We start from the raw sequence: 21319 nt of genomic DNA, 5'->3' as shown, positions 1-21319 counted from the left end.
GGGCATCAGCCACTGAGAGCAACAGAAGTCTGTTCTCCTGGTGTGTGGGATGCGGCAAACTGATGTTTCCACCCCCTCTCCTGCTAGTGATATCTGGTGTGAGGAAGAATTGCAACAGGGATCCTGCTTTTGACTGTCACACAGGAGATTTTTGGTGGGAAGGAGGTGGAAATGTCAGTCTGTTGCACACCTATCAGTAGAACAGACCTCCCTTGTACATGGTGGCTAATGGCCAGTAAAGCAGTATTGGAGGACGGCTGGACCAGGAGACATAGCTTAGTAAAGGATAGTTAACTGCATTTGTGCTATTGACTTTTTTACGTGCTAGCTAGGGCCTCTGGTAGTTGGAGCCCAACAATATATAGAGTTGGCCCGCCACATTTACAGTTTTGACTTATGCAGATTTAATTATTCACAGTTTTGATTAATATGTTCTCTATAAGAATCTCTTAAGTCCGCCAGCACAATTCTGCTGGAAGTTAACCATAGAGTTGTGCTGGACAATCTAGATATTCTTGGAGAAGACACATCTCTAGACATGTGTGGGTCCTCCAGCATGATTTGATGATCAGCTTCTGGCAGATGTTGACAACAGAGTTGCACTGGAGGACCTGGAGCTTCATAGAGAGATGTTCCCTCAGGTAAAAACATTTTTTTTTTATTTGTGGGTTTTCCACATTCGTGGGGGTCCTTCACCCCTAACCCCAGCAAATGTGGAGAGACCACTGTATATTTTTAAATAAGTATACTAATGTTTAGTATACTTAACTATTTAACATATAGCTGATCTAAACATTCAGTAATTGTTGATAAGACAAAGAACAAACCTTGGGTACTTCAGGGCATATGTAGCCTCTGGAGTTTTTGTCCAGCTTTGTTCCTAGTGAATAGAAACAAGACACAAGCAGCACTGTCAGAGCTAGAGAGAGAGGCAGAGCTATAGGCCTGACTGTGCTGTTGTGGCCTTCTAACCAGCATGGCCAAGAGTCAAGACTACAGGGAGCTGTGATCCATCACCATTTGGCAGGCCAGAAGTGCCCTATCCCTGTCCTATGACCTCTCCACTTGGCCACCCATGAACTAAACAGAAAAGAGATAAGGGCAGAAAATCCTGAAGGGATGATGAGAGAGGCCAGGATTGTGGGCTGTAGCTATGAATGATCATAATAAATTGACATGTTTTTCTACTGTGAAAGAGCGTTCTGAAATGCAAAGCTTCCTGGCGTCTGATTGAAAATCCACATTTTTTCTAGACCAACAGTGAAAGAGGAAAGAAGGTCTAAAACAGAGTGTTCCAAGAGCTATTCATACTGATGTAAAAGGACTACAGTTAGAATATTATATTTAAACAGATGTTCTTCCCAGATGACAGACAACCTGGACACAACAGGAGTTAAAGGAAGGTGGCTTAAAACACTTTCTACTTTTACAGAGAAGTTCTTGATAGGACCCCTGAGAGACAATGAACAGGGGCAGATAACCTGTTTAGCATGGAGGTTCATATGCAAAAATACATGTGTCAGGGATTAATTTGCTACCACTTGCATAATTGTGATGGCTAGTATATCAGAGTATCTCTGATGTATTGCACCTCTGCTAGGATGGCATTCTTCTTTGAACTACAATTTAGGCCCCAAAATGTAACAGCAAAGCAAAAACAAACAAAAGTGACAGGCTCTCAAATGACATAATGATCGGAGACATGTTGGTTCCAATACAGCTAAAGGTAGCTATGACTATTTCTTTTGAAAACAACGAGACTGGTCATGATTAACATCTCCCATTCATTTCAACAGAGCTTGGAAAATTTTCCTTTTTGGATTACAGCTCTTACAATTTCCTAGCCCTTATTTGGGAGTTGTAGTCTAAAAATGTACCTTTTCCAAGCTTTGGCCTTCAATGTGACCTATGAACAATTCACTCCCCCTAGATCAGGACTAATGATATTTGTCAACAAGGATAAACTAGGGTGTATGTTACTTGCCTTCCCTTTGCTGAACTCTACATAAAAACCACTGTGTTGTCTTCAGTTATATCACAGGGGTCATAAAGGGTAGAGAATTACATTTTTAAGATTAGAAGTCCCCTGCACTCGGGAGGTTTGAGCAAGGCCATCAGGAAGTGTTTTAAGGACCCAATGTGGACCCTATAGCTCCATGTTCCCTTCCCTGGTACAAAGAAAGTACAACTGCTGTATACACACAGCCAGGGCACATATGCCCAACAAACATTTCTGATAGTTTGCATTCATCAACAAGAGTGAAGTGTTGGCTTCAGAAAAAGGCAGGGTTGGTGTGCTCTATAATACAGCGCTTGCAATGGCGTTTAACAAACCGCAAAGCTTCCACTGAGATCTCACAATCCTGTACATTCAGCATCTGTAAGTCAAAGCAGTTGGCTGCCACGATCTGCAGGCCTTGTCCAGTGATGCTTTCACAGGACTTCAGGCTCAATCGTTTCAGGTTGAAGCAATTCAGAGCCAGAAACTCCAAGCCAATGTTGGAAACCAGGGGGCATTTTCCAATGTCAAGTGACTTGAGTTTTGTGCAATTTTTGGCAAGGTACTCCACTCCATGGTCCGTGATGCCCTCACAGCCCCGCGCATTGAGGTAGCGCAACTTGCTGCAGTACTTGGTGATGTATCGGATGCCTACATCTGTGATGCGGGCACAGTGGGCAATGCTGAGGTACCGTAAACGGGACTCCAGCTTTGCAATCTCACGCATGCCAAAATCGCTGACAAAGCGACAGTCGCTCACGCTTAGCTCCCTGATGGATGTGCAGTAAATCATCAGGTAACGGAGGCCTTCATCAGTGATACGGATGCAGCGCCGTAGGTAGAGGTGCGTCAATTGCGTGCAGTGGGCAGCAATGGTGTGTAGTCCTTCATCCTCAAGGACAAAGCAGTCGCTCATGTCCAGGTAGCGGATAGAAATTTGTTTTCCATGCAATGGGGACAACTTGATGGAGGCTTCACGGGTTAAGCTGATGCATGTCACTTTGGAACAACCTAAATTGGGATGGGGGTAGGGAGGTAAGGGAAATCAAGACAGTTAATGAGCATTAGCAATCCTGCATCTATTTCCCCTTTAGGAAAATGACTTTAGAGATGTGGAACCTTTCATGCTAGGATTTTTAGGAAGGAGCAGGAAGGGCCCACAAACTACTTTGGCAGCCCAGGTCAGCAGAAGTGTGCTATCAATTCAGTGGTACAAACCAAGGATGGCTAAGCTGTGGAGTGTAGTCCAGATCCACAGCTTACTATTTTTTAAAGTGGCTCTGTAGTAGCCCTATCAAATTTAATAGTATGGAGAAAATATTGGTCAGCAGTTTCCTCAGTTCGCATAGAAATACAATCAAGTCTGCAAGTTATATAAGCCAGATATATTCCACGCTTCCATGATATCGTTCTCTTTTTTTCTTTGAATGTAACTGACATACAAGTAATATGTAACCTTGATGGAAGCTTAGCTAACTGGAAGTATTTCTTGAGTCCTGATGTTCATCCCAAATCAAATAGAACAATTGAATCAATGAGATTGACTTACCTGTTGAGTCACCATTCAACAACTGATTCAGTGGGTGTACTCTAGTTGAGACTGGCTACATATACTCCATATCTGTTAAATCCTTTCTGCTAGGTGTCACTACCTTTATTTTTGAGTCTGACCATATTGACTATACTGAGGGATCAATATAGATGCAAGATATACAGAGAAAAGACTGGCTTCCATAAAAACAAAAGCTGGCCATTCTAGTTTTACATACGGTAAATGCCACAGTCTCATTCCATAAGTATCAGAAGAGGAACAGTGTGCCTAAAAAAGCTGAGATGCCTAGGACCAATGTGACTGATTTGTTCCAGTATGCATAGCACTATGGCAACATTTTTTCTTACCAAAGGAAAAAGAAAACCTCTTATGTAGGAAGTAATCTCTTGGAGTCCACATGTAAGCAAGGATTGCTGACAGGACCATGCTTCTCTTCCTCCCTCTTCCCTCTTCCTTTAAAGATAATCTCTTCCTCAACTGCATCACTTCTCTTTCTTTCTCTGTTTCACAGCAGCATCAGTCTATTCACAGTCTCTGGGTCCTGCACCGTCTACAGTTATAGCATTATGGTTCCCCTTTGCCTGCCATGGTTCCATCCTATGGAATCCTGGGAGGGGCATTTTGAAGCTCCTCCAAACCACAAGGTCCAGGACCCCATGGGATGCAGCCAGGGCAATTAAAGCAGAATATAGTGCTATAATTGCATAGTGTGAAAGGCCCCTCTGTCTGTTCAAGAACATGCAGATCCACCCGTTCCTTATCTTTATGTCTCCTCCACTACTTCACAGTTTTGCTAGTTTTGTCAGAACTTGCCAGTTCATTGGACATCTCAGTCCACAGGAATCTAGCCAGTGCCACTGCTGTGAGAAAAAGAAAAGGAAGACTAGGAGGTGTGGATGCGATCTTAGGAGCCCAGCCACAGAACGCCTTACTGAAAATGTCTTTTTGAGCAACATATAGTTGCTGCATCTCTAGATCCTTGAGCTCATGGCTACACCTGACTGCTAGGGTACACCTACACTGTAGAAATAAGGCAGTGTGACACTATTTTAACTGCCACTATTTTAACCTCCATGGCTCCATCCTACACAATCCTGAGATTTGTAGTTTTAGGAGGCACCAGCACTCTGGCAGAGAAAGTTAAAGACAATGGAGATTATCACATGGGGGATAATAATTGTTCCGTCCCTGTCCCGTCCTTCCTGTGCGATCATGGGAAGGACTTTCAGATGATGTCACACTTATCCAGACATTATCTCATGCAAGAGTAAGTGACAGCGACCGCACAAAAGTTTCACATGATGTATCACTTTGCATTAATGGGAATTCATGTTAATGGAATCCCGCTTCAATGACAGGATAATTACAGGAGCAGCGCTATGTTATGAAAGGCTTTTGTGTGTGATTGCTGTCATGGATGGGATAAGGACAGGGGAGCAATCCCATCCCTATCCCATTTGTGTATGATAATCTCCCTTGTAAAATTAGAAATCCTGGATTCCACAGGATGGAGCTACAGTACTTAAAAATAGTGTCAAACTGCATCATTTCTATAGTGTAGATGCAACCCTAGTTTTATGTTCTTGTTGTGGGATTTAATATAGGAAGGAAGGGAAGCTGCATAATTAGGTTCAAGGGTGACCCATCTCAGTCCCAAAGGCTTTGTCCCTAGCTGACTGGCCTGTAATTTACCATTTGGCCCTCTGAGAAAATGGCAGGAGGCTACAAAAAGGATTTTAATCCTGGTCTAATCTGCACTACAGAAATAAAGCAGTTTGACACTGCTTTAACTGCCATGGCTCAATGTATGGAATTCTGGGATTTGTAATTTTGTAAGGCATTTAGCCTTCTCTGTCAGAGAGCTCTGGTGAACAAACTAGAAATCTAAGAATCCCATAGCATTGAGTCATGGCAATGAAAGCAGTGTCAAACTAAATTATTTCTGCAGTGCAGATTAGACCCATGTTGGGTAGGCTGAAATACCTTTATGCCATATGGATGACTTTGAATAACCCTTATATATTTTTCAGAGACTGGGAGGGACATTTCAGCTGAATGCCATCTATTAGGGGGAAAGAGAAAGGTTCACACCCACCAACTATTTCAAGAAAGGTTTCCTGTCTGTGTCTTAAAATAAAGCAACCTTTCATTGTGGCTGCAACTGATTTCTCTGTCCAAAGTAATAAAGATGTTAAAACATGCAGATTCATAGCAGAGTTTTTCCACATAGGAAATGTAAGGGATTTGAAAGGGAAGGAGAAAGTTTCAAGTCAGTTGAAAGAACCTTGGCCAGTTTGTAAGATAATGGTTTGCAGTCAAATTCACAGGTATAGCAAGTCTGTCCAAGACTGAAGGAACTTGTTTTTTTTTAAAGGAGGGGGGGATTGTGGAAATATCTGAATGCTAATTGCTATATGGTTTTGACAGGAAGGTGTTATTGAAGGATACATTATTGAAGAAAACCTGGAGTAGTCCTGCAAATCAAAACAGTGACTCAATTTAAGCCTGGGGAAATTTTCTGTCAAGCTGTCATAAAAAAATTATTAAAAAAAACTAAACACTAGTATACCAGGAACATTAAAGCTTCTTAGGTGCAATGGCAAGGCCTGGTCTGACCATAGGGGTAGATTTATATATATGACCATTTACCCTCCAATGCCCTGATTTGTCAGAGACAGTCCTAATTAATCTTCTTTTTCAGCTGCTTTGAAAAGTAGAAACTAGAATGTATAAAGAGAGAAAGGATAACTAGAAGTATAGAAAGGAAGTAAATGGATGGTTTGATTGATGTTGAATGATGTATGGAAAGATGCATGTAAGAAGAATGTTTAGTAAAAGTTAACGGTACAGTGCGCCTGTGTCATACATGGGCGCACCATATGTGGCTTTCAGCTTATGCTGAAAGCCGTGAGCTGGAAAAGGCAATAGTGTGCGCACCTGCGGCATGCATGAGCCCCATTGTTTTCAATGGGGCTTGAGCATTCATGGAATTTCCCTTATGTGGTGGTGGTGGGGAGATGGGACAGACCCTCCGCATAAGGGAAGGCCACACTGTACTGCAAATTTTAGAATTCTACTGGAAAAGGAAATTAAAGAGACAAGAGAAGTAAGTCGTTAGAAAGTAACAGTATGAGTAAGGAAGAGAAGATAGGAAGAAAGGAAGGGGAGAAGGTGAGATGAGAGAAAGGAGTGGAAGAGAGAAAGAATCAGAAGATAGTATAAAAGGGGAATATTGAAAGAGGGAGAAGTATGAAAGAAAGAGAAGAGGATCAAGAAGTGGGGCTATGTCAGTATATTAATGTGTGAATGCTTAAAGGTAGATTGTTAAATGTATAATAGATAGGTCAAAATGTGAGCCTTGGTTATGTTTGTCTGTGTGAGAGAGATATACTTACATAAATGTTTAATAAACATATTTTCAACAACACTTTCCCTCTCTGACCTCAGCTTAATTCAGTAGTTGTAAACTGAGGACTTCCTCACAAGGGAAAAAAAGACGTGAAATAACATGTTTCATCACACGAAGATTATCACACAATGTTGCGTAATATTGTGATTATCCCATAATTAACCTGTGAATAAAGAGAAACTCTAGCAGATATTCCCATGAATAAAAAGTGGCACTAGAATTCCTCTTTATTCATGGGATAATCACAGAATAATTGCAATATCACACAATGTCATGTGATAATCTCCGCGTTATTGCATGATATTGATGGGAGCATCCCACTGTGCTCCCATCTTTTTTGCCTGTGTGATGAAGTCCCTAGTCAATTAACTTGGGGGGGGGAATAGAAGATGAGGGGTTGGATCTTGCCCTTCCCAGTAGCCTCAGGCAAAAGCAAATTACTTTATCCTCTCCTAACTTGCATCCTTCCTCATTAATAACTTTTGCCCTCTTAGCCACACTCTGATTTTGCTTGGCCACATGTGTCCCAGTTTGTATCTGTGAACTGTTGGAAGTGTCCTTAATCAGCAAAATGCATATTCAGCAATGTGTTCACGCAGAGAAGGTGGAGGTCTCCACATTATGGAATAAGAAACACACTACACACTCTCATTCAGTAGCCTCCATGTAAATATGTACTCCAAGACTTGCACATTCATCCACTCCCTCTTATCTATTCCTTTTTCCTATTGTGTACTGGCTCAATGAAAAACAATATACACAGCGTATGGATCTGCTCATCCAAAAGAATTCTCACTCAAAGAGAAATTCAGCATATCTTGAATTTCTGTGGACAAGAACATGCACCAGATCTCACTTACTCATAGGAACATCTCTGGGAGTACTCTATCACATTCCTGTCCTGCTTATTGGGAAACCAACATAAGCCCACTTCAGACTGTTACTCCCCATGTACGAAGAGCAATGAGGGGAGTTGGAAACAGCAAACTTTCCTTGCATATTTATTTGTATTAGATTCACAGAAAAAAACACCCAAGGAGGGAAGCTTCAACCCTCCTCATATGGAAATAGACACTCCAAAGGTGTTTGTGTGGGGCATCTTTTGTATGTGCAGCTTCTCCACATAACTGGAACACTGAAAATGTTGGAGAGAGCAACTTTACACGCCTGAAACTCTATGACAGTTTAGAATGCATTTTTATCATAGCTTCCTGTTTGCTTGCTTACACATCCCTCTCTCTCTTCCTAAGGTATGTGCACATCTCTTTTGTCTTTTGAGGAATGCCCTCACACCATGCTTGCTTGTTTTCTATTAAGGATGCAAACAGTGCTTCTCTCTTCACAAGAAGCTCAGAGCTACATTGATCTAGCATACAGATTTCCTTTTTCTTTCTACCTACCTCAACAAGCTGAACCTGTGTATACAAATTATGCACAAGATTGTGAGTAAACTTATTTTCATGCTTTTTAAAGTAGACTGAGTTTGTTTCCTTTTACTTGTCTAGATGCAGATTTGGGGACAGTGGCTGTCCCCTGTTCTAAACTTCTGCATGAATAGAATTTATATTATGCTAAAGAAGTTCACCAAATTTCAGTATTTAAAAGCTAAATCCCATAGAAAAATCAGGACTCTCCATCATGTGGAGTGCCTCTAGATGTACTGCTAACTTCTCTTCATATTGTCATTTCTCATAAATGGAGAATGGTGATGGAAGGGGCAGGGCTAGTGTGATTCCTTCCTCCCATGCTTATTTTAACCTTTTCTGTGAACGCCGACATAGGGCTGGTGTCAAGTCATTTCCCTCCTTTTCTTTTTCAGTGCCATTGGGGTCATTGATGCAGCAATTTTCTCCCTCTGCTGCTTTGTTGTTTTTTCCCCTCACCATTGTAATGAGATCTCTTGAAATCTGATTTCCTAGAAAGATGTTAGCCTTCAAAAGCCAGAATTCAAAGTCATAGCCATGTTAATCTGGAATACCAATATGAAAAGGGATCTTTGTAGCACATTTGAGACTAGCTACGAGAAAGAAGTTGGTAGCGTAAGTGTTTTTACATCTAAGTCTACTTCATCAGATGTGCCGGGTGAAGTGCCCAGGAACAGACCTCTATATCTTATGTATGCAGATAGCAATAGAAATGCACAGGCAAGGCAATTGTTTCTTGACACACACTACACATATAACACTAGTTAACACCCTAGCCCCATGAGGACTCTCTTGCCCATTTTATCACATCTCCTTTCTGCTTCCCAAAGTTTCATGCTACATTCCAATAACTCCCTCCACCATTTGTGTGAAACATATTCAGGGGTAGCCACATGGGACAAACAGCAAAATAAAACAAAATCCAAAATCCACAAAAGAGCTATACCTTTCTTGGCCAACCCAAATTCACAAAGCACATCATGGGAGCCAATTATAATCCAAAATAACTCTTTGTAGATTTTGGATTGTGTTTAATTTGCTGTATGGGCAACATGGCTACCTCAAATATGTTTCCTGGCTTAGGAGATACCAGATTTAGCTGCAACAGGGAAATCCTAAATTAGAGGGAAGTAAGAACTGGGACTTACCTCTTCGAGGATGTTATTACCAACAAAGGTACAACTTTCTGTTTTAGACTATAACTGGCTGACTATTAGCTATACAAAACCTAAATGTTTTTCCAAATGTGATAATCCAGAGACTTTTTGAGAAATTTAGTGTTCTCTGCTGAAGAAAGCGGCCTGTGGCTTCACAAAAGACAGAGACACCCTAGATCACAAGAGGAGTTACTTTACTGCTACTAATAGAACTAAATTTTACTGTCCTTTGTTTTCACATGGCCAAGAAAGGCCTCTGCCTACATTCAGTATTCCCAATTATGTGGAGAAGTTGCACACATAGAGGATGAAGTTAGTGTGCTTCCTCCGTTGGGTGTGTATTTTTAAGTTTTTGTGAATCTTGTCAAAATAAATATGTGAAGAAAGCTTGCTCTAGACCTGTTCCTCAGTCTTCTCCCCAAACCAAATGAAGTACAAACAGGAACATCTATACAAAATGTAGGCCTGTGACTCCAACACTGTTCCTCCCCCCCTTCCTTCTGTATAGTTTTTAAACATCTTTTGCCTGATGAAGAAGTCATCAGAGCCTTGAAAGCTTGCATTATGTGTTTCACGAATTCTGGCTGGCCAATAATGATATCACTCCTTTGTGGATTTTGGATCCCTCTGCTTTCAAAATACAGGTATACAGTATTTACAAACTTAAACACTGTCCCCAGCAGAGGGCACTATTACTCACTCCGTGTAACACTAAATTCTGAATATGAATTCCAGAGGGGTGGCTGTCTTTTGGTCAACAAATACAACAAAGAGTCTTGTGGCAACTCCAAACTTAAGAATTTTATTGTGCCTGGATGATACAAACTTAACTGTTCTAGTTGTTTCCTCACTGATCCTCTTATTAGCTAAACAATCTTAGTGATAAATTGAGATGACTCCAGAAGTGTCTGCCCCTAGATTAATCCCACTCTTCTGAGCTGCTGTGAACCAGGGACCTCAGAGGAGAGAACTATTTTGTAAATGGGGAGGGCTTCAACACTGGCAGACAGACTGTTATTAATTTTGCCTCTTTGCATTACTTGCAGGGGAAGGGCAAATTACTTTCCTGATCTATGAAGCAACCTTAAATATGAAGACCTTTTCAAGCACAGTAAGTACTTAGAAGTGCCCTCCGTGATTTCAGTATAGTTTACTCCCAAGTAACTGTGCATAGGACAGACTGTAGATTGCCTTTATTATTTTTCCAGGGAGAGCTCAACAACCATAGCAAGTATATCAGCAAGTTCCTTCAATACTCTGGGGTGCAGTTCATCTGGTCCTGCAGATATGAACTCAGTTAAGGAGCTTATCACTTGGTGTTTTAAATTGGCTACAGCCTCGCGGTCTGTAGCCAGGATGTGAGATGGAAGTCAGGATTATAGCACACTAAATTGCCGCCAAATCGCTGGCTGCCATCAGCCCTGGTCCAAACCATACTCCACCAGTACTTTTTAGAAGTTGGAAAGCTTTCTGACTTCTAAAAAGTGCTGGCAGAGTACAGCTGGGACCCGGCTGGGACCCGGGCTGATGGTGGCCAGTGATTTGGTGGTGATTTAGTGTGTGATAATCCCTACCTCCATCCCACATCCCGGCTGCAGCCCAGGAGGCTGGAGCCGATTTAAAACATCAAGGGATAAGCTTCTAGTTAACTTGGATGTTTATCACACTATGCTCTTAAAGAGCTACTATTCCAGTGTGACTCCTCTAGCAGCCTCCTGTTGCATGCTGGGATTGGCAGTTTTAAGGAGCTGAACTTCTCTGCCTGAGAATTCTAAATACCCCTCCTTAAAACTGCCAATCCCAGCATGCAACAGGAGGCAGCTAGAGGAGTCACACTGGAATAGTACCTCTTTAAGAGCATAGTGTGATAAACATCTTGGTGATTCCTGACTAAGGCCCTATACAGACTGGCCGAAAAGGCTGGCCTGCGGGTGCAGCATTATGGTGTGCCTCCAGCACTGCATCCAGATGATGCAGCAATGAAGAGGTGCCATACAGTCATTTTGCTGTGGCTATGGTGCCCTTTGGAGGATGTAAAAAGGAGCTGCTTTTTGCGGCTGCTTTTTGCATCCTCCACAGGGCGCATCATAGCCACAGCATGAGGTTGCTGCAGCCAAAATCTGCATTTCACTGTGATCTGTCAGCATTTTAAAATCCTTGCTGAACAGTGGTCCCACCATTTTCTTCAACATTCTCTTGCTTTGAACATATTTGAACTCCCCTTTTTATTCCTCTAGCCTTCATGTGTCTGATAAAATAAGCTGTACTCACAAAGAATTACAGTTATAAAATGGTCAGTCTTTAAGATGACACAAAACTCTTTGTTGATTTTGAATTATTGGCCTCAGCTCTCTAGGCTATGGTTTTACTTATAAAGTCAAATGAAGGAATAAATACAAGCCACACCAAAACTTATTTGAAGAGACCAACATTAGCTTTTTTGTTTAACAGAACACAGAAACTATATATATGTTCATATATACATGCATACATACAGATATAGAGAAGTGTGTCTGCATGTGTGCATGTTTTTAAACAAAAGAGGCTAATGCTGACCTCTTCAAATAACATTTCCAATGCTATTTCAAAAGAGGCTAATGCTGATTAAAAATAGTTCAAAGGAGGTGAATAACAACCTCTTTAAATCCCAACAATACCTGCTTTCTATTTTGCAAGTAGTACATGTTTTCCTATGTGGGAATTACTATCAGAATCTGGCTTTAAAATATGGAGTGCATTTTCCCTTGTTACAATTAACATGGCTAAATCCTATGTTAGTCCCACTTTGAAGAGACCCATTGCAATTAATGGGACTTAAAGGAGATTATCGTACCATCAGTTCACTTATGGGATAGACATGGGATTTAACATTCAAAGATGAAATTTATTGCACTGCCTCTTAGCTGGGCAACATGCAATCCATATGCAATCCATGCTTCTCTGGGCTTCTCGCACACTTTTTCAAGAATGGAAAAATTTCCATAGTTAACTATGTGATAATTTCCGTAGTTAGCTGTGTCTAACAAATCCAGTTACCTATCAGTGGTTCTCCTCTAAGTAGGATAACATTGGCTTTAGTCCCACATTTTAAATGCCAAGATCTTTTCCATTACCTGATACATCTAAGTGCTCCAGGTTTGGGCAGAGTGAGACCACATCAAAGACTGCCTCGTTGGAAATGTTGTAGCAACCTGACACCTCCAACTGCCTCAGTTCTGGACAGCACTGAGCAATGGTGTAGAGCCCTCTGTCTGTGAGCCGCCTGCAGCCACTAACAATTACCGTCTCCAACATGAGACAGACGTTTGGTGTGTCCTGGCAAAGCCGCCGAGTCAGCACCTTCAATGCTCTGTCCACATTGATTGTCTCACCCATCAAGCGAATAGTCCTCCACAGGTGGGGGTCCCAAGCAAGGTTATACCAGCGGCGGCACACTCGGGCACAGCGGCACAGCTGGTTCGTGGGCAAAAAGGAGAAGATCTGGATCACTGAATGGTCTGGGAGCCGATCAATATTGGCCTGTTCCTTCTGAACCCGGGAGGCAGAGCGAATGAGAGGATGGGTGAGTCGGGTTGGAGGAGGTGAGTGCACCATTGCAATCGTTTCCCCAGTGACTGAAGAGGAAGAAGTGGAAGATCCCTTTCCATTCTGCAAGATGTGTGAATTTGGGGGACATATTAGTGCTGGACTGGGTGTGCTGACAGTACGCATGCTCAGGTCGGAATCTGAAAAACACCAAAGCACAGACTGATGAGAGTATGATAGGTTGAAACCCACTTTCTGCAAACCACATTCTGCAACATTCTGCTGGAAACATATTCTGCAATTACATCTATTTTGCCAGTTAGATTAAATTAGATGCACAAAAAATAGTCTACTCACATTCATGGTGGTAATGAATTAGGACCAGACACTAGTTCTCTGGGTCACTGTAATGACTGATACACTACATTTTAAAAACCTATGTATGTTTCTGTTGCATGCAAAAATATGTACCCACTTTTCATCATGTTGCCCATTAGAATTACTCTAGCCCAAGGAAGGGCAATATGGGACTTGTGGGCCACATGTGATCCCTCAAGCCCTTGGATAGCATCCCAAAAGCTTCCACAGCTCAGGTGGATGTGACAGTCAAGAACGCATGCTATCAGCTTTGTCTGATATGCCAACTGCGCCCCTTCTTGGAGCCGAGGGACCTGGAAACAGTAGTACATGCACTGGTAACCTCTCCATTGGACTTCTGTAATGTGCTCTACTTGGGGCTACCCTTGTGCCAAGTTCAGAAACTTCAGTTGGTACAAAATATGGCAGCCAGATTGATCACGGGAACTTCTAGGAATGACCATATAACACCAGTCTTGAAGTCCCTGCACTGGCTGCCTATTAGTTTCCGGGCAAAGTACAAGGTGTTGGTGATTACCTTTAAAGCCCTACATGGCTTGGGCCCAGAGTACTTGAGGGAACACCTTCTTCCTTATTGTCCGTCCCGCACACTAAGGTCCTCTGGAAGAAATCCACTACAGCCAAAAAATCTAGGCTAACATCAGTTTCCCAGAGGGCCTTTTCTATTACTGCTCCTAAACTATGGAACAACCTGCCGGAGGAGATCCGTCACATTCCCACTCTGACAGCTTTTAAGAAAGCACTCAAGACAGATCTCTTCCGGCAGGCCTTTCCAACTTAGTTACCCTCCCCAGATATAGAGATATTTGCCCCCTCCTCTGTCTACTCTTCCCCGCCTATCCTTCTGCCTACTTTTTTGTTTAATGTTTTTAATGCCTTTAATGTTTTTTAATGTTTTTATACTATTACTGTTTAATTCTGTTTTAGTACTGGGAATGGGGGGGGGGGGGTAGGTCTAGGGTTTGATTTTTTAACTTTATTGTAACTTGATGTATTTTATTGTTGTAACTCGCCCAGATTCTTCGTGATTGGGCAGGCTAGAAATAAATCATTATTATTATTATTATTATTATTATTATTATTATTATTATGGGATAATTACACATTTGGGGTGTGAGTCTCCTCTAAAATGAAATGTGTTCCCCTCTACCTTGTTTTAATAGGAAATAAAGGGGCTGAAATTCTGCACTGGGAAGTGTATATCTATCCCATAGTTATGTCTCCCAATGATAGTCACCCAAAACTGTAAGCAGCACAGTCCCCAGACTTCCTGCAGGTGTGTCAAACTACATGAAAATGCATCCCTGCTCATCTTCCTTTGGCTTTGTGTGTGTAGTTGGGGATGAGCTGCTGTAGAGTGTAGCCTCTGAAGAGGATTTTGGTTCTTGCATGGTGGGCATAGAATTCCATCCTCCCTAACAACCAAAAAGTGGCTTGCAATGGTGTAAGTCTGACTATGCTGTTGTAATTCATGAATAGGAAGCCAGCCAGGATTTTTTAAAAATGGAAGTGATTTGTTTGAAGTTTTCAAAAAACCTGATACGACTTTCCTAAATCTGGGTCTAACAGTATATGAAAATAGTGTTTGAAGCTGCCTTGTTTTAAGGCAGATTACTGGTCTGTCTAGCCCAGCCTTGAGAAGTCTGGCAGTGGCTGTCTAGGGTGTACAGACCATTTAACTGGTGATTGAACTCAGGACCTTTTACATATGCAAAGCCTGCACTCTACCACTGAGCTAAGGTCTTTACATCAAAAAGTCAAGTGCAATGGCAGGGTAATTTTTCTAGGGTCACGCAAGACTGGAGGGGGGGGGGGCAGAGAAGCCTGCCAGCTCTTGGGAGCTTATTTCTCCAATCCCTCATTTCTTTCACAGCTGCTGCACCTGTCACCCGTTCTCTCCTGCTACCACTGCCTATGTTGGCACTATTCATGTTCCAACCGCCAAAGTCTGAAACAGAGACAGAATCAGAAATGTTTTACCTATAGACCCAGGGAGAATAATATTTATTTATTTATTTACATTTACAAACTGAAAATTTAAATCCTCTTTTTTAAAAAAAAAAATCCATAAATAATAAATTCATTCTCTCTCTTGACCACACTTTAAAAAGAAATCTTAAAAATGAATTGCATAACAAACATGTTGGCTAAACCTGTACTTTGTTGCTGTTGTATGCCTTCAAGCTTTTTCTGATGTATGGCAACACATGTACAGTAATAGTACTTGATAAGAATGATGATGATGATTTCAGTGTTGCTGACATAGTGCCTTGCCTTTACCACCTTTCCCTGCAAAACAACCTCCCAGGTACATCTGGGGCTTGATATTTATAATCCAAGTCTTTTCTTTTACATTTTTTTTGAAAAGCAACCAGCACAGCTTAGTGTCACAGTGGACTAATACATTTCGGTGCCCAGTTCAAGACCCACCACTGTCTGCATCTATATGGAACCTCTAAAGTGCCTTCTATGTCTGCTGTTCCTTCTATTGCTCTATAGTGGTAGAATTCAAAGATATAGCCATGTTAATCTGTGGAATCAGTAGTCTACCTACTATTCCTCTATAGAAAAACATCTAAATTTCCACAAGTAAGGGGGTGCTATATGTGTTTTAAAGGCAGCTGGCAGCTAATAATGCTGCATTGCAAATGTATGACTGTCGCCCTGCATTATTGTTGTATTATTTTAGGATGAAGAAGTTATGACTGACTTCTGAAGTAAATTCAGAAAGCATCAGAGTTTCATTTACATTCGTTACAGATTTACTTAACATATTTTTGTCATCATAGCTATTAAGATCTAACTGCTTGTTTAGTTATAAGAAGAAGAGAGAGATAAAAAGAGAGTGAGCAAAAGCATGTGAGACCTTTAATGGCAGTGTGGTACCATTAAAGTGAAGCAGTTTTAAGATTGCCATAAGTACCTCAAACTTTTTTTTTTTAATCACAACACTTGTTTAAAATCCTGGATTGTATGTTCACATGATGATGACCTGGGAAAATATACACTGGGAAAGCAAGGACACCACTATTCCCTCTGTGAGTATCAATCCTTTTGTGTATGATGATGATTATAATAGTAGGTTTCTTTCCAATTCTCAGGATTGCTTGTTGACACTGAAACAAGACTTAAGAGAATGTGGTTCCTTGCTGAAAAACGTATGACTAGTCACTGTCTAGTCACTACCAAATGGGAAAAGTTTAAATGCCAAAATAGAGGAAAAGCTTGATCCATATAAAGTGACTGGGGTGGGTGGATTATTCAGATGCTGAAAATAATCCCAGTAGAACCTGGGTTGAATCTTTGTTGTTGACATGCATTTTGAATGCATCTGATTAGGTTTGGGAAGGGGTGCCAAACCCCCCCCCCCCCCACTTAACCCAGGAGAAGATCTGCATTGTCAGCTGTGTGAACAACCAATGTGAATAGACCCAGGATAAACCGAGATAAAAAAAAATCTGCATGACTTGAACAAGCTTTGAATACATTCACATCATTGACTCCATCTTTATTTAAATGCTGACACGTGCGAGCAACATAACTTGCATAGATCCACATTGCATAGATCCAGATACAATTCCAATAAAAAATAATGGTGTGAACAATAAAACCAGAATGCATTTTGCTAGGGCATTTTGGCTTTGTTGTTCACACCATTATTTTTTGCGCTAAAAAACAACAATGTCTGAATAGGGCCATACTGCTCTTATTGCTGTTGTTTGCCTTCAAGTCATTGCTAACTCATGGCAACCCTAAGGCAAACCTATTGTGGGGTTTCCTTGGTAAGATTTGTTCAATGAGTTTGCCATTACCCTCCTCTGAGGCTGAGAGAGTGTGACATGGCCAGGGTCAGTGAGTTTCCATGGATGAGAAGTGATTCCAACCTTGTGCTCCCAGTGTCCTAGTCCAACATTCAAACCATAACATCATGCAGGCTCTTTGATACACTGTAAATTCATACATTAAGATCAGAAGAGCAACATGTATTCACACTACCGGTATATATTTATTGTTTAAAGTAACAGCTCACCTTTCCAAAATTTTATGCAATGATAATATGATGATTTTTAAACTATGTTTTAAATGTTCTCGTTAGGCTTTTAGCTGATTCCTTTTGTGAACCACCTTGGGTCCCACTCTGGGAGAATGGGGGCATCATATAAATGAAACAAACAAATGCTTCTGACAGCCTACCACCATAAAAATTATAATTACAAATGATAACATGAATTACAATTTTAAAAATTATAATAAACAAGTAGCCAAAAGACAAGAGTACTCTCTGGACTACAGCTCCTAGAAGCCTCTAAGCAGCTACAGGAACTATCAAGCTAAGAGTTAGAAGCCATAGTAAAAAAACAACCTCCCTCCAAAATAAAAAAATAAAAACTTTTCCAAGCTCTGGCAGGAGCAGAACTTAAATCCCTTCTCTATTCATCCTTTTCTTCCTCCAATGCCTCAGAAAGATGAGTAATTGTGATGCAGTGTCAACATTATAGACTATTTTTTTTTGTTCACTGGGGGAAGATGGGACTGCCTTCTAATATCTTTTTTGGGGGTGGGATGTGAAATAATTCCCCATAAACAGAAATGCTTTTAATTACCCAATGGGAAGGTTTTATTCCCCAGAAATTCCCCACGATTTTTTATACCCGAAATTGCCCGGAAAGGCCTTTTATTACCCGGAAACCGAGGAATTCCCCGGAAATTGGCAACACTGCTAAATAAGCAAGAAAGCCTATAGAAAAAAACAGTCAAGCTGGCATGAGATTTTTCATCTTTCCTCCAGAAAGACCAGATATTTTTTTCATCACCAAAACAATACCACAAAGCATACCCCATGGAAAATATATCCACTGCTAGCTGCGTTGGCCATATTTCAAAGGACAATAACATCTCAAATCCACAAAACAATACCTTTATTAGACCAACCAAATTGTACAATATATATATTGTCAGCTTTGGAAGCGCTGTGCAAAATTTTTTAGGAGATTAGTGCATTGGCTTTAAAGCAACTTATTCCAGACAGGACAAAGGAGCATTTAATCTTAAAAACGGGTGTTATCGCATTCATTTGTGGCTGAGCGAATGCAATCTGTAAACCACCCAGATGCCAGCCAGCTTTATCCTGCGGTTTTCAAAAACAGTATTTTCCCATTTTTTAAAAGTGACAGGATAAGCCCGGCTGGCATCTGGGCTGTATACATGGTGCATTCAGTCAGCCATGGGTGACTGCGGTAACACCCATTTTGAAAATTAAATGCACCTTTATCCCTTCAGGGATAAGGCGCTTTAAAGACAATGCACTAATATCCTTAGTCTAATGTCCAAACACTGAATTTTGTCTAAAAAATATACTTTTTGTTTTGCCTGTGGGGACAAAACAAAAACATTTACACACTTTTTTGAGAAAAAACTCTCCTAAAAATCCTCAGGATGTGCAAAAACTATGATCAGCAGGGAGAAAACTCTTGAAACGTTTCATTATCACATGTGGGAATGAAATAAGCAAAGCCTGACATCTCTAGTCTTCTACCACACCCATGTGTCCCAACCCTTCAGCTCAGTCATTTGCTGGCACTAGCCCTCATTTGTATTGCTGCAGCAACCAAGCAGATGGGGTGACTGTTCAGCAAGTAGCCATGGTGGCAGTGCCAGTGGATGAATTCCTGACTCATCTCTTTTCTCAAGAAGGACTCTGCTAGATCAGACCAAATGCATCTCTAGTCCAACATCCAGTTCCTAACTAGGTGCCCATAGGAAGCTGACAAGAATGTAAGGCCATAGTCATTCTCCTGCTCATATTTCCCAGCAACTGCTATGCAGAGGTATATGGTCACTGATACTGAAGGCTTTATATGTATGTCTTGTAAACAGCAGCAACCAGAAAGAAGAAACCCTTAAAGTGAACAAAATTTGGCTACCAGTCCTGAGGAATAGCAAAATAAGGACTCAGCAAATGCAAATGGAAACCACTCAGAGTCAGGGGCTTTCCCAACAGATTGAGGCCGGTTACACACCAGCGCTTTAGTGCGTGACGAGCACGCACTAGGGTTACAAAAGGGCGGTGCTTCTGCACCGCCCTAACCCTAGTGCGTGCCCGTCACGCACTAAACGGTGGCGGCCCTTCCATATGGCCGCTGCTGTGAGGACGTGACGGCCGCGCTGCCTCTAGACGGGGCGGCGTGGACGTGACGTCCTCAATCCGCGGCAGGGCACCTAGGGCGCCCTTTCTGCGGACCCTTTCTCCCCCTCCCCGCCGCTTGAAGCCCCAAGGACACCCCTTTTCTGGCTGCGGGGAAGCGGCGTTTTGCTGTTTCCCCGCAGCCCGAAAAGCGGTGGATCGGGGCCTCAGCGGCTGCCGGTGTAGCCACTGAAGCCCCCATATTCCAGGGAAAGGGGCTGGTCCAGACCGCCCCAAATGGGCGGTCTATAACCCACCAATGATCACCAATTAGCAGACATTAATCCTCTTTTGCATTAGCCTCCTAGGCTGAGGGCTGCCATCAACACAGAACAATACCCATGCAAATCACTGCTGCATTCCCAGGCTCACACAGTATATATACACCAAACTTTTTCCAGGCAAGCATTCTCTGAAGATGCCAGCCACAGATGTTGGCGAAATGTTAGGAAGAAAATCTTCTAGAACATGGCCATATAGCCCGAAAAACCCACAAAAACCCAGCAGCAAGATGCTTCTTCCCTCTGACCATGTTGAACATTCACACACCGGGGGACATGAACTCAAAACGTTCCATGTGGCCACAGCACAGGAGAATGAAGCTGCTTTTAATATACTTGATGGAGTGACAAATCAGACTGGAATAGAACATGTGAAACAAAGCCTTCAAATTCTTTTGTAGAAATCTGGAAATAATTTTTCCTTTGGCCAGTTTTGTCCCTTGCCACTTGGCAAGAATGATTTTTTGCTTCCCGTATTTTCAATAGAACTAAAAATACCACAGTTGCCTTTGTTTAACAAACAAAAAGCAGCAATCGGCATATGTTCAGTCTGCCAAGACATTTTTGGTTTTGCATCAGCATCTTCACTGCTGCCAGCATAGCAACTCTGTGAAAAGTCTGTCATTGCCACAAAGTCCAGTGGAAAGGGTGGCGGGCGGGGGTGGGATGGGGAATGACATTCGTTCACCACACAAATACCAAGAACAATGTGTTTACACATTCTTTATGTTTTACTTGAAATAAATATCTGGGGGGGGGGGGGGAGTTTGCATTAAAAAAGAAGAAGAATAGACTGGAATTTTTTTATGACTGTAATTTTTCAGGAATGACATATGAAAAAGAAAACTCCAATTACATAGAAGTACAGTAAGATTATTTTTTCAACCCAACAGCAGAATACAGTCTAGTTAAGTGCCTGAGAAGAAACACAGAACTGGGACTTGCACAAACATAATGGAGATAATAAGCTAGTAAAATATGGGTTAGACAATGCTACTGTTTAGATGGATTTGTAGCTAACTCACTGATCAAATTCAATGAGCATTCACTAATAGTTTGTCATCATCCTGGAGAGAGGTGATATGTGGGTAACATGGAGTTGTGTCCTGGTCCCAGTTTTGTTTCCTAATTTCATAAACAATTGAATGGAAAGCATCCTTCTCAAATTTGCTGATGAGACCAAACTAAGCGGGTTAGCAAATACCTAAACTGGAAACCTGTTGGGGAGTTATGCAAGCATAATGTAGTGATTTCTATCCTAATCCCCCAATCTCTTTTTACTGGAGAGCAGCCCCTGCAATTGATAGAATTCTGTTTCCCTGTCAATTGGAGAGCCACGAAATAATGTTGCCATCCCTCCCATAAATGATATCTGGTCCAAAAGGCAAAAGAGTCCCTATTGTTGAAAAT

General features: G+C 41.6%; 1 protein-coding gene across 1 annotated transcript in view; it reads right to left on the bottom strand.

The window, feature by feature from the left end:
• Positions 1–707: 707 nt before the first annotated feature.
• The window catches only part of FBXL7 (F-box and leucine rich repeat protein 7), a 191635-nt gene continuing 171023 nt past the window's right edge, over positions 708–21319 (bottom strand). Inside the window, exons 3-4 of the mRNA XM_089516475.1 lie at positions 12655–13266; positions 708–3010 (exon numbers count right to left, since the gene is read on the bottom strand). Of these exons, the coding sequence (XP_089372601.1) occupies positions 2274–3010; positions 12655–13266 (1349 nt within the window). The 3' untranslated portion in view covers positions 708–2273. The remainder of the gene's footprint in view (positions 3011–12654; positions 13267–21319) is intronic.

Source organism: Sceloporus occidentalis, unplaced genomic scaffold, assembly GCF_023333645.1.
Source record: "Sceloporus occidentalis isolate IW3139 unplaced genomic scaffold, rSceOcc1.0.p SCAF_3, whole genome shotgun sequence".
Taxonomy (NCBI): Eukaryota; Metazoa; Chordata; class Lepidosauria; order Squamata; family Phrynosomatidae; genus Sceloporus; species Sceloporus occidentalis.
The sequence above is the reverse complement of the archived record's forward strand: the minus strand, read 5'-3'. Positions and strand labels throughout refer to the sequence as shown.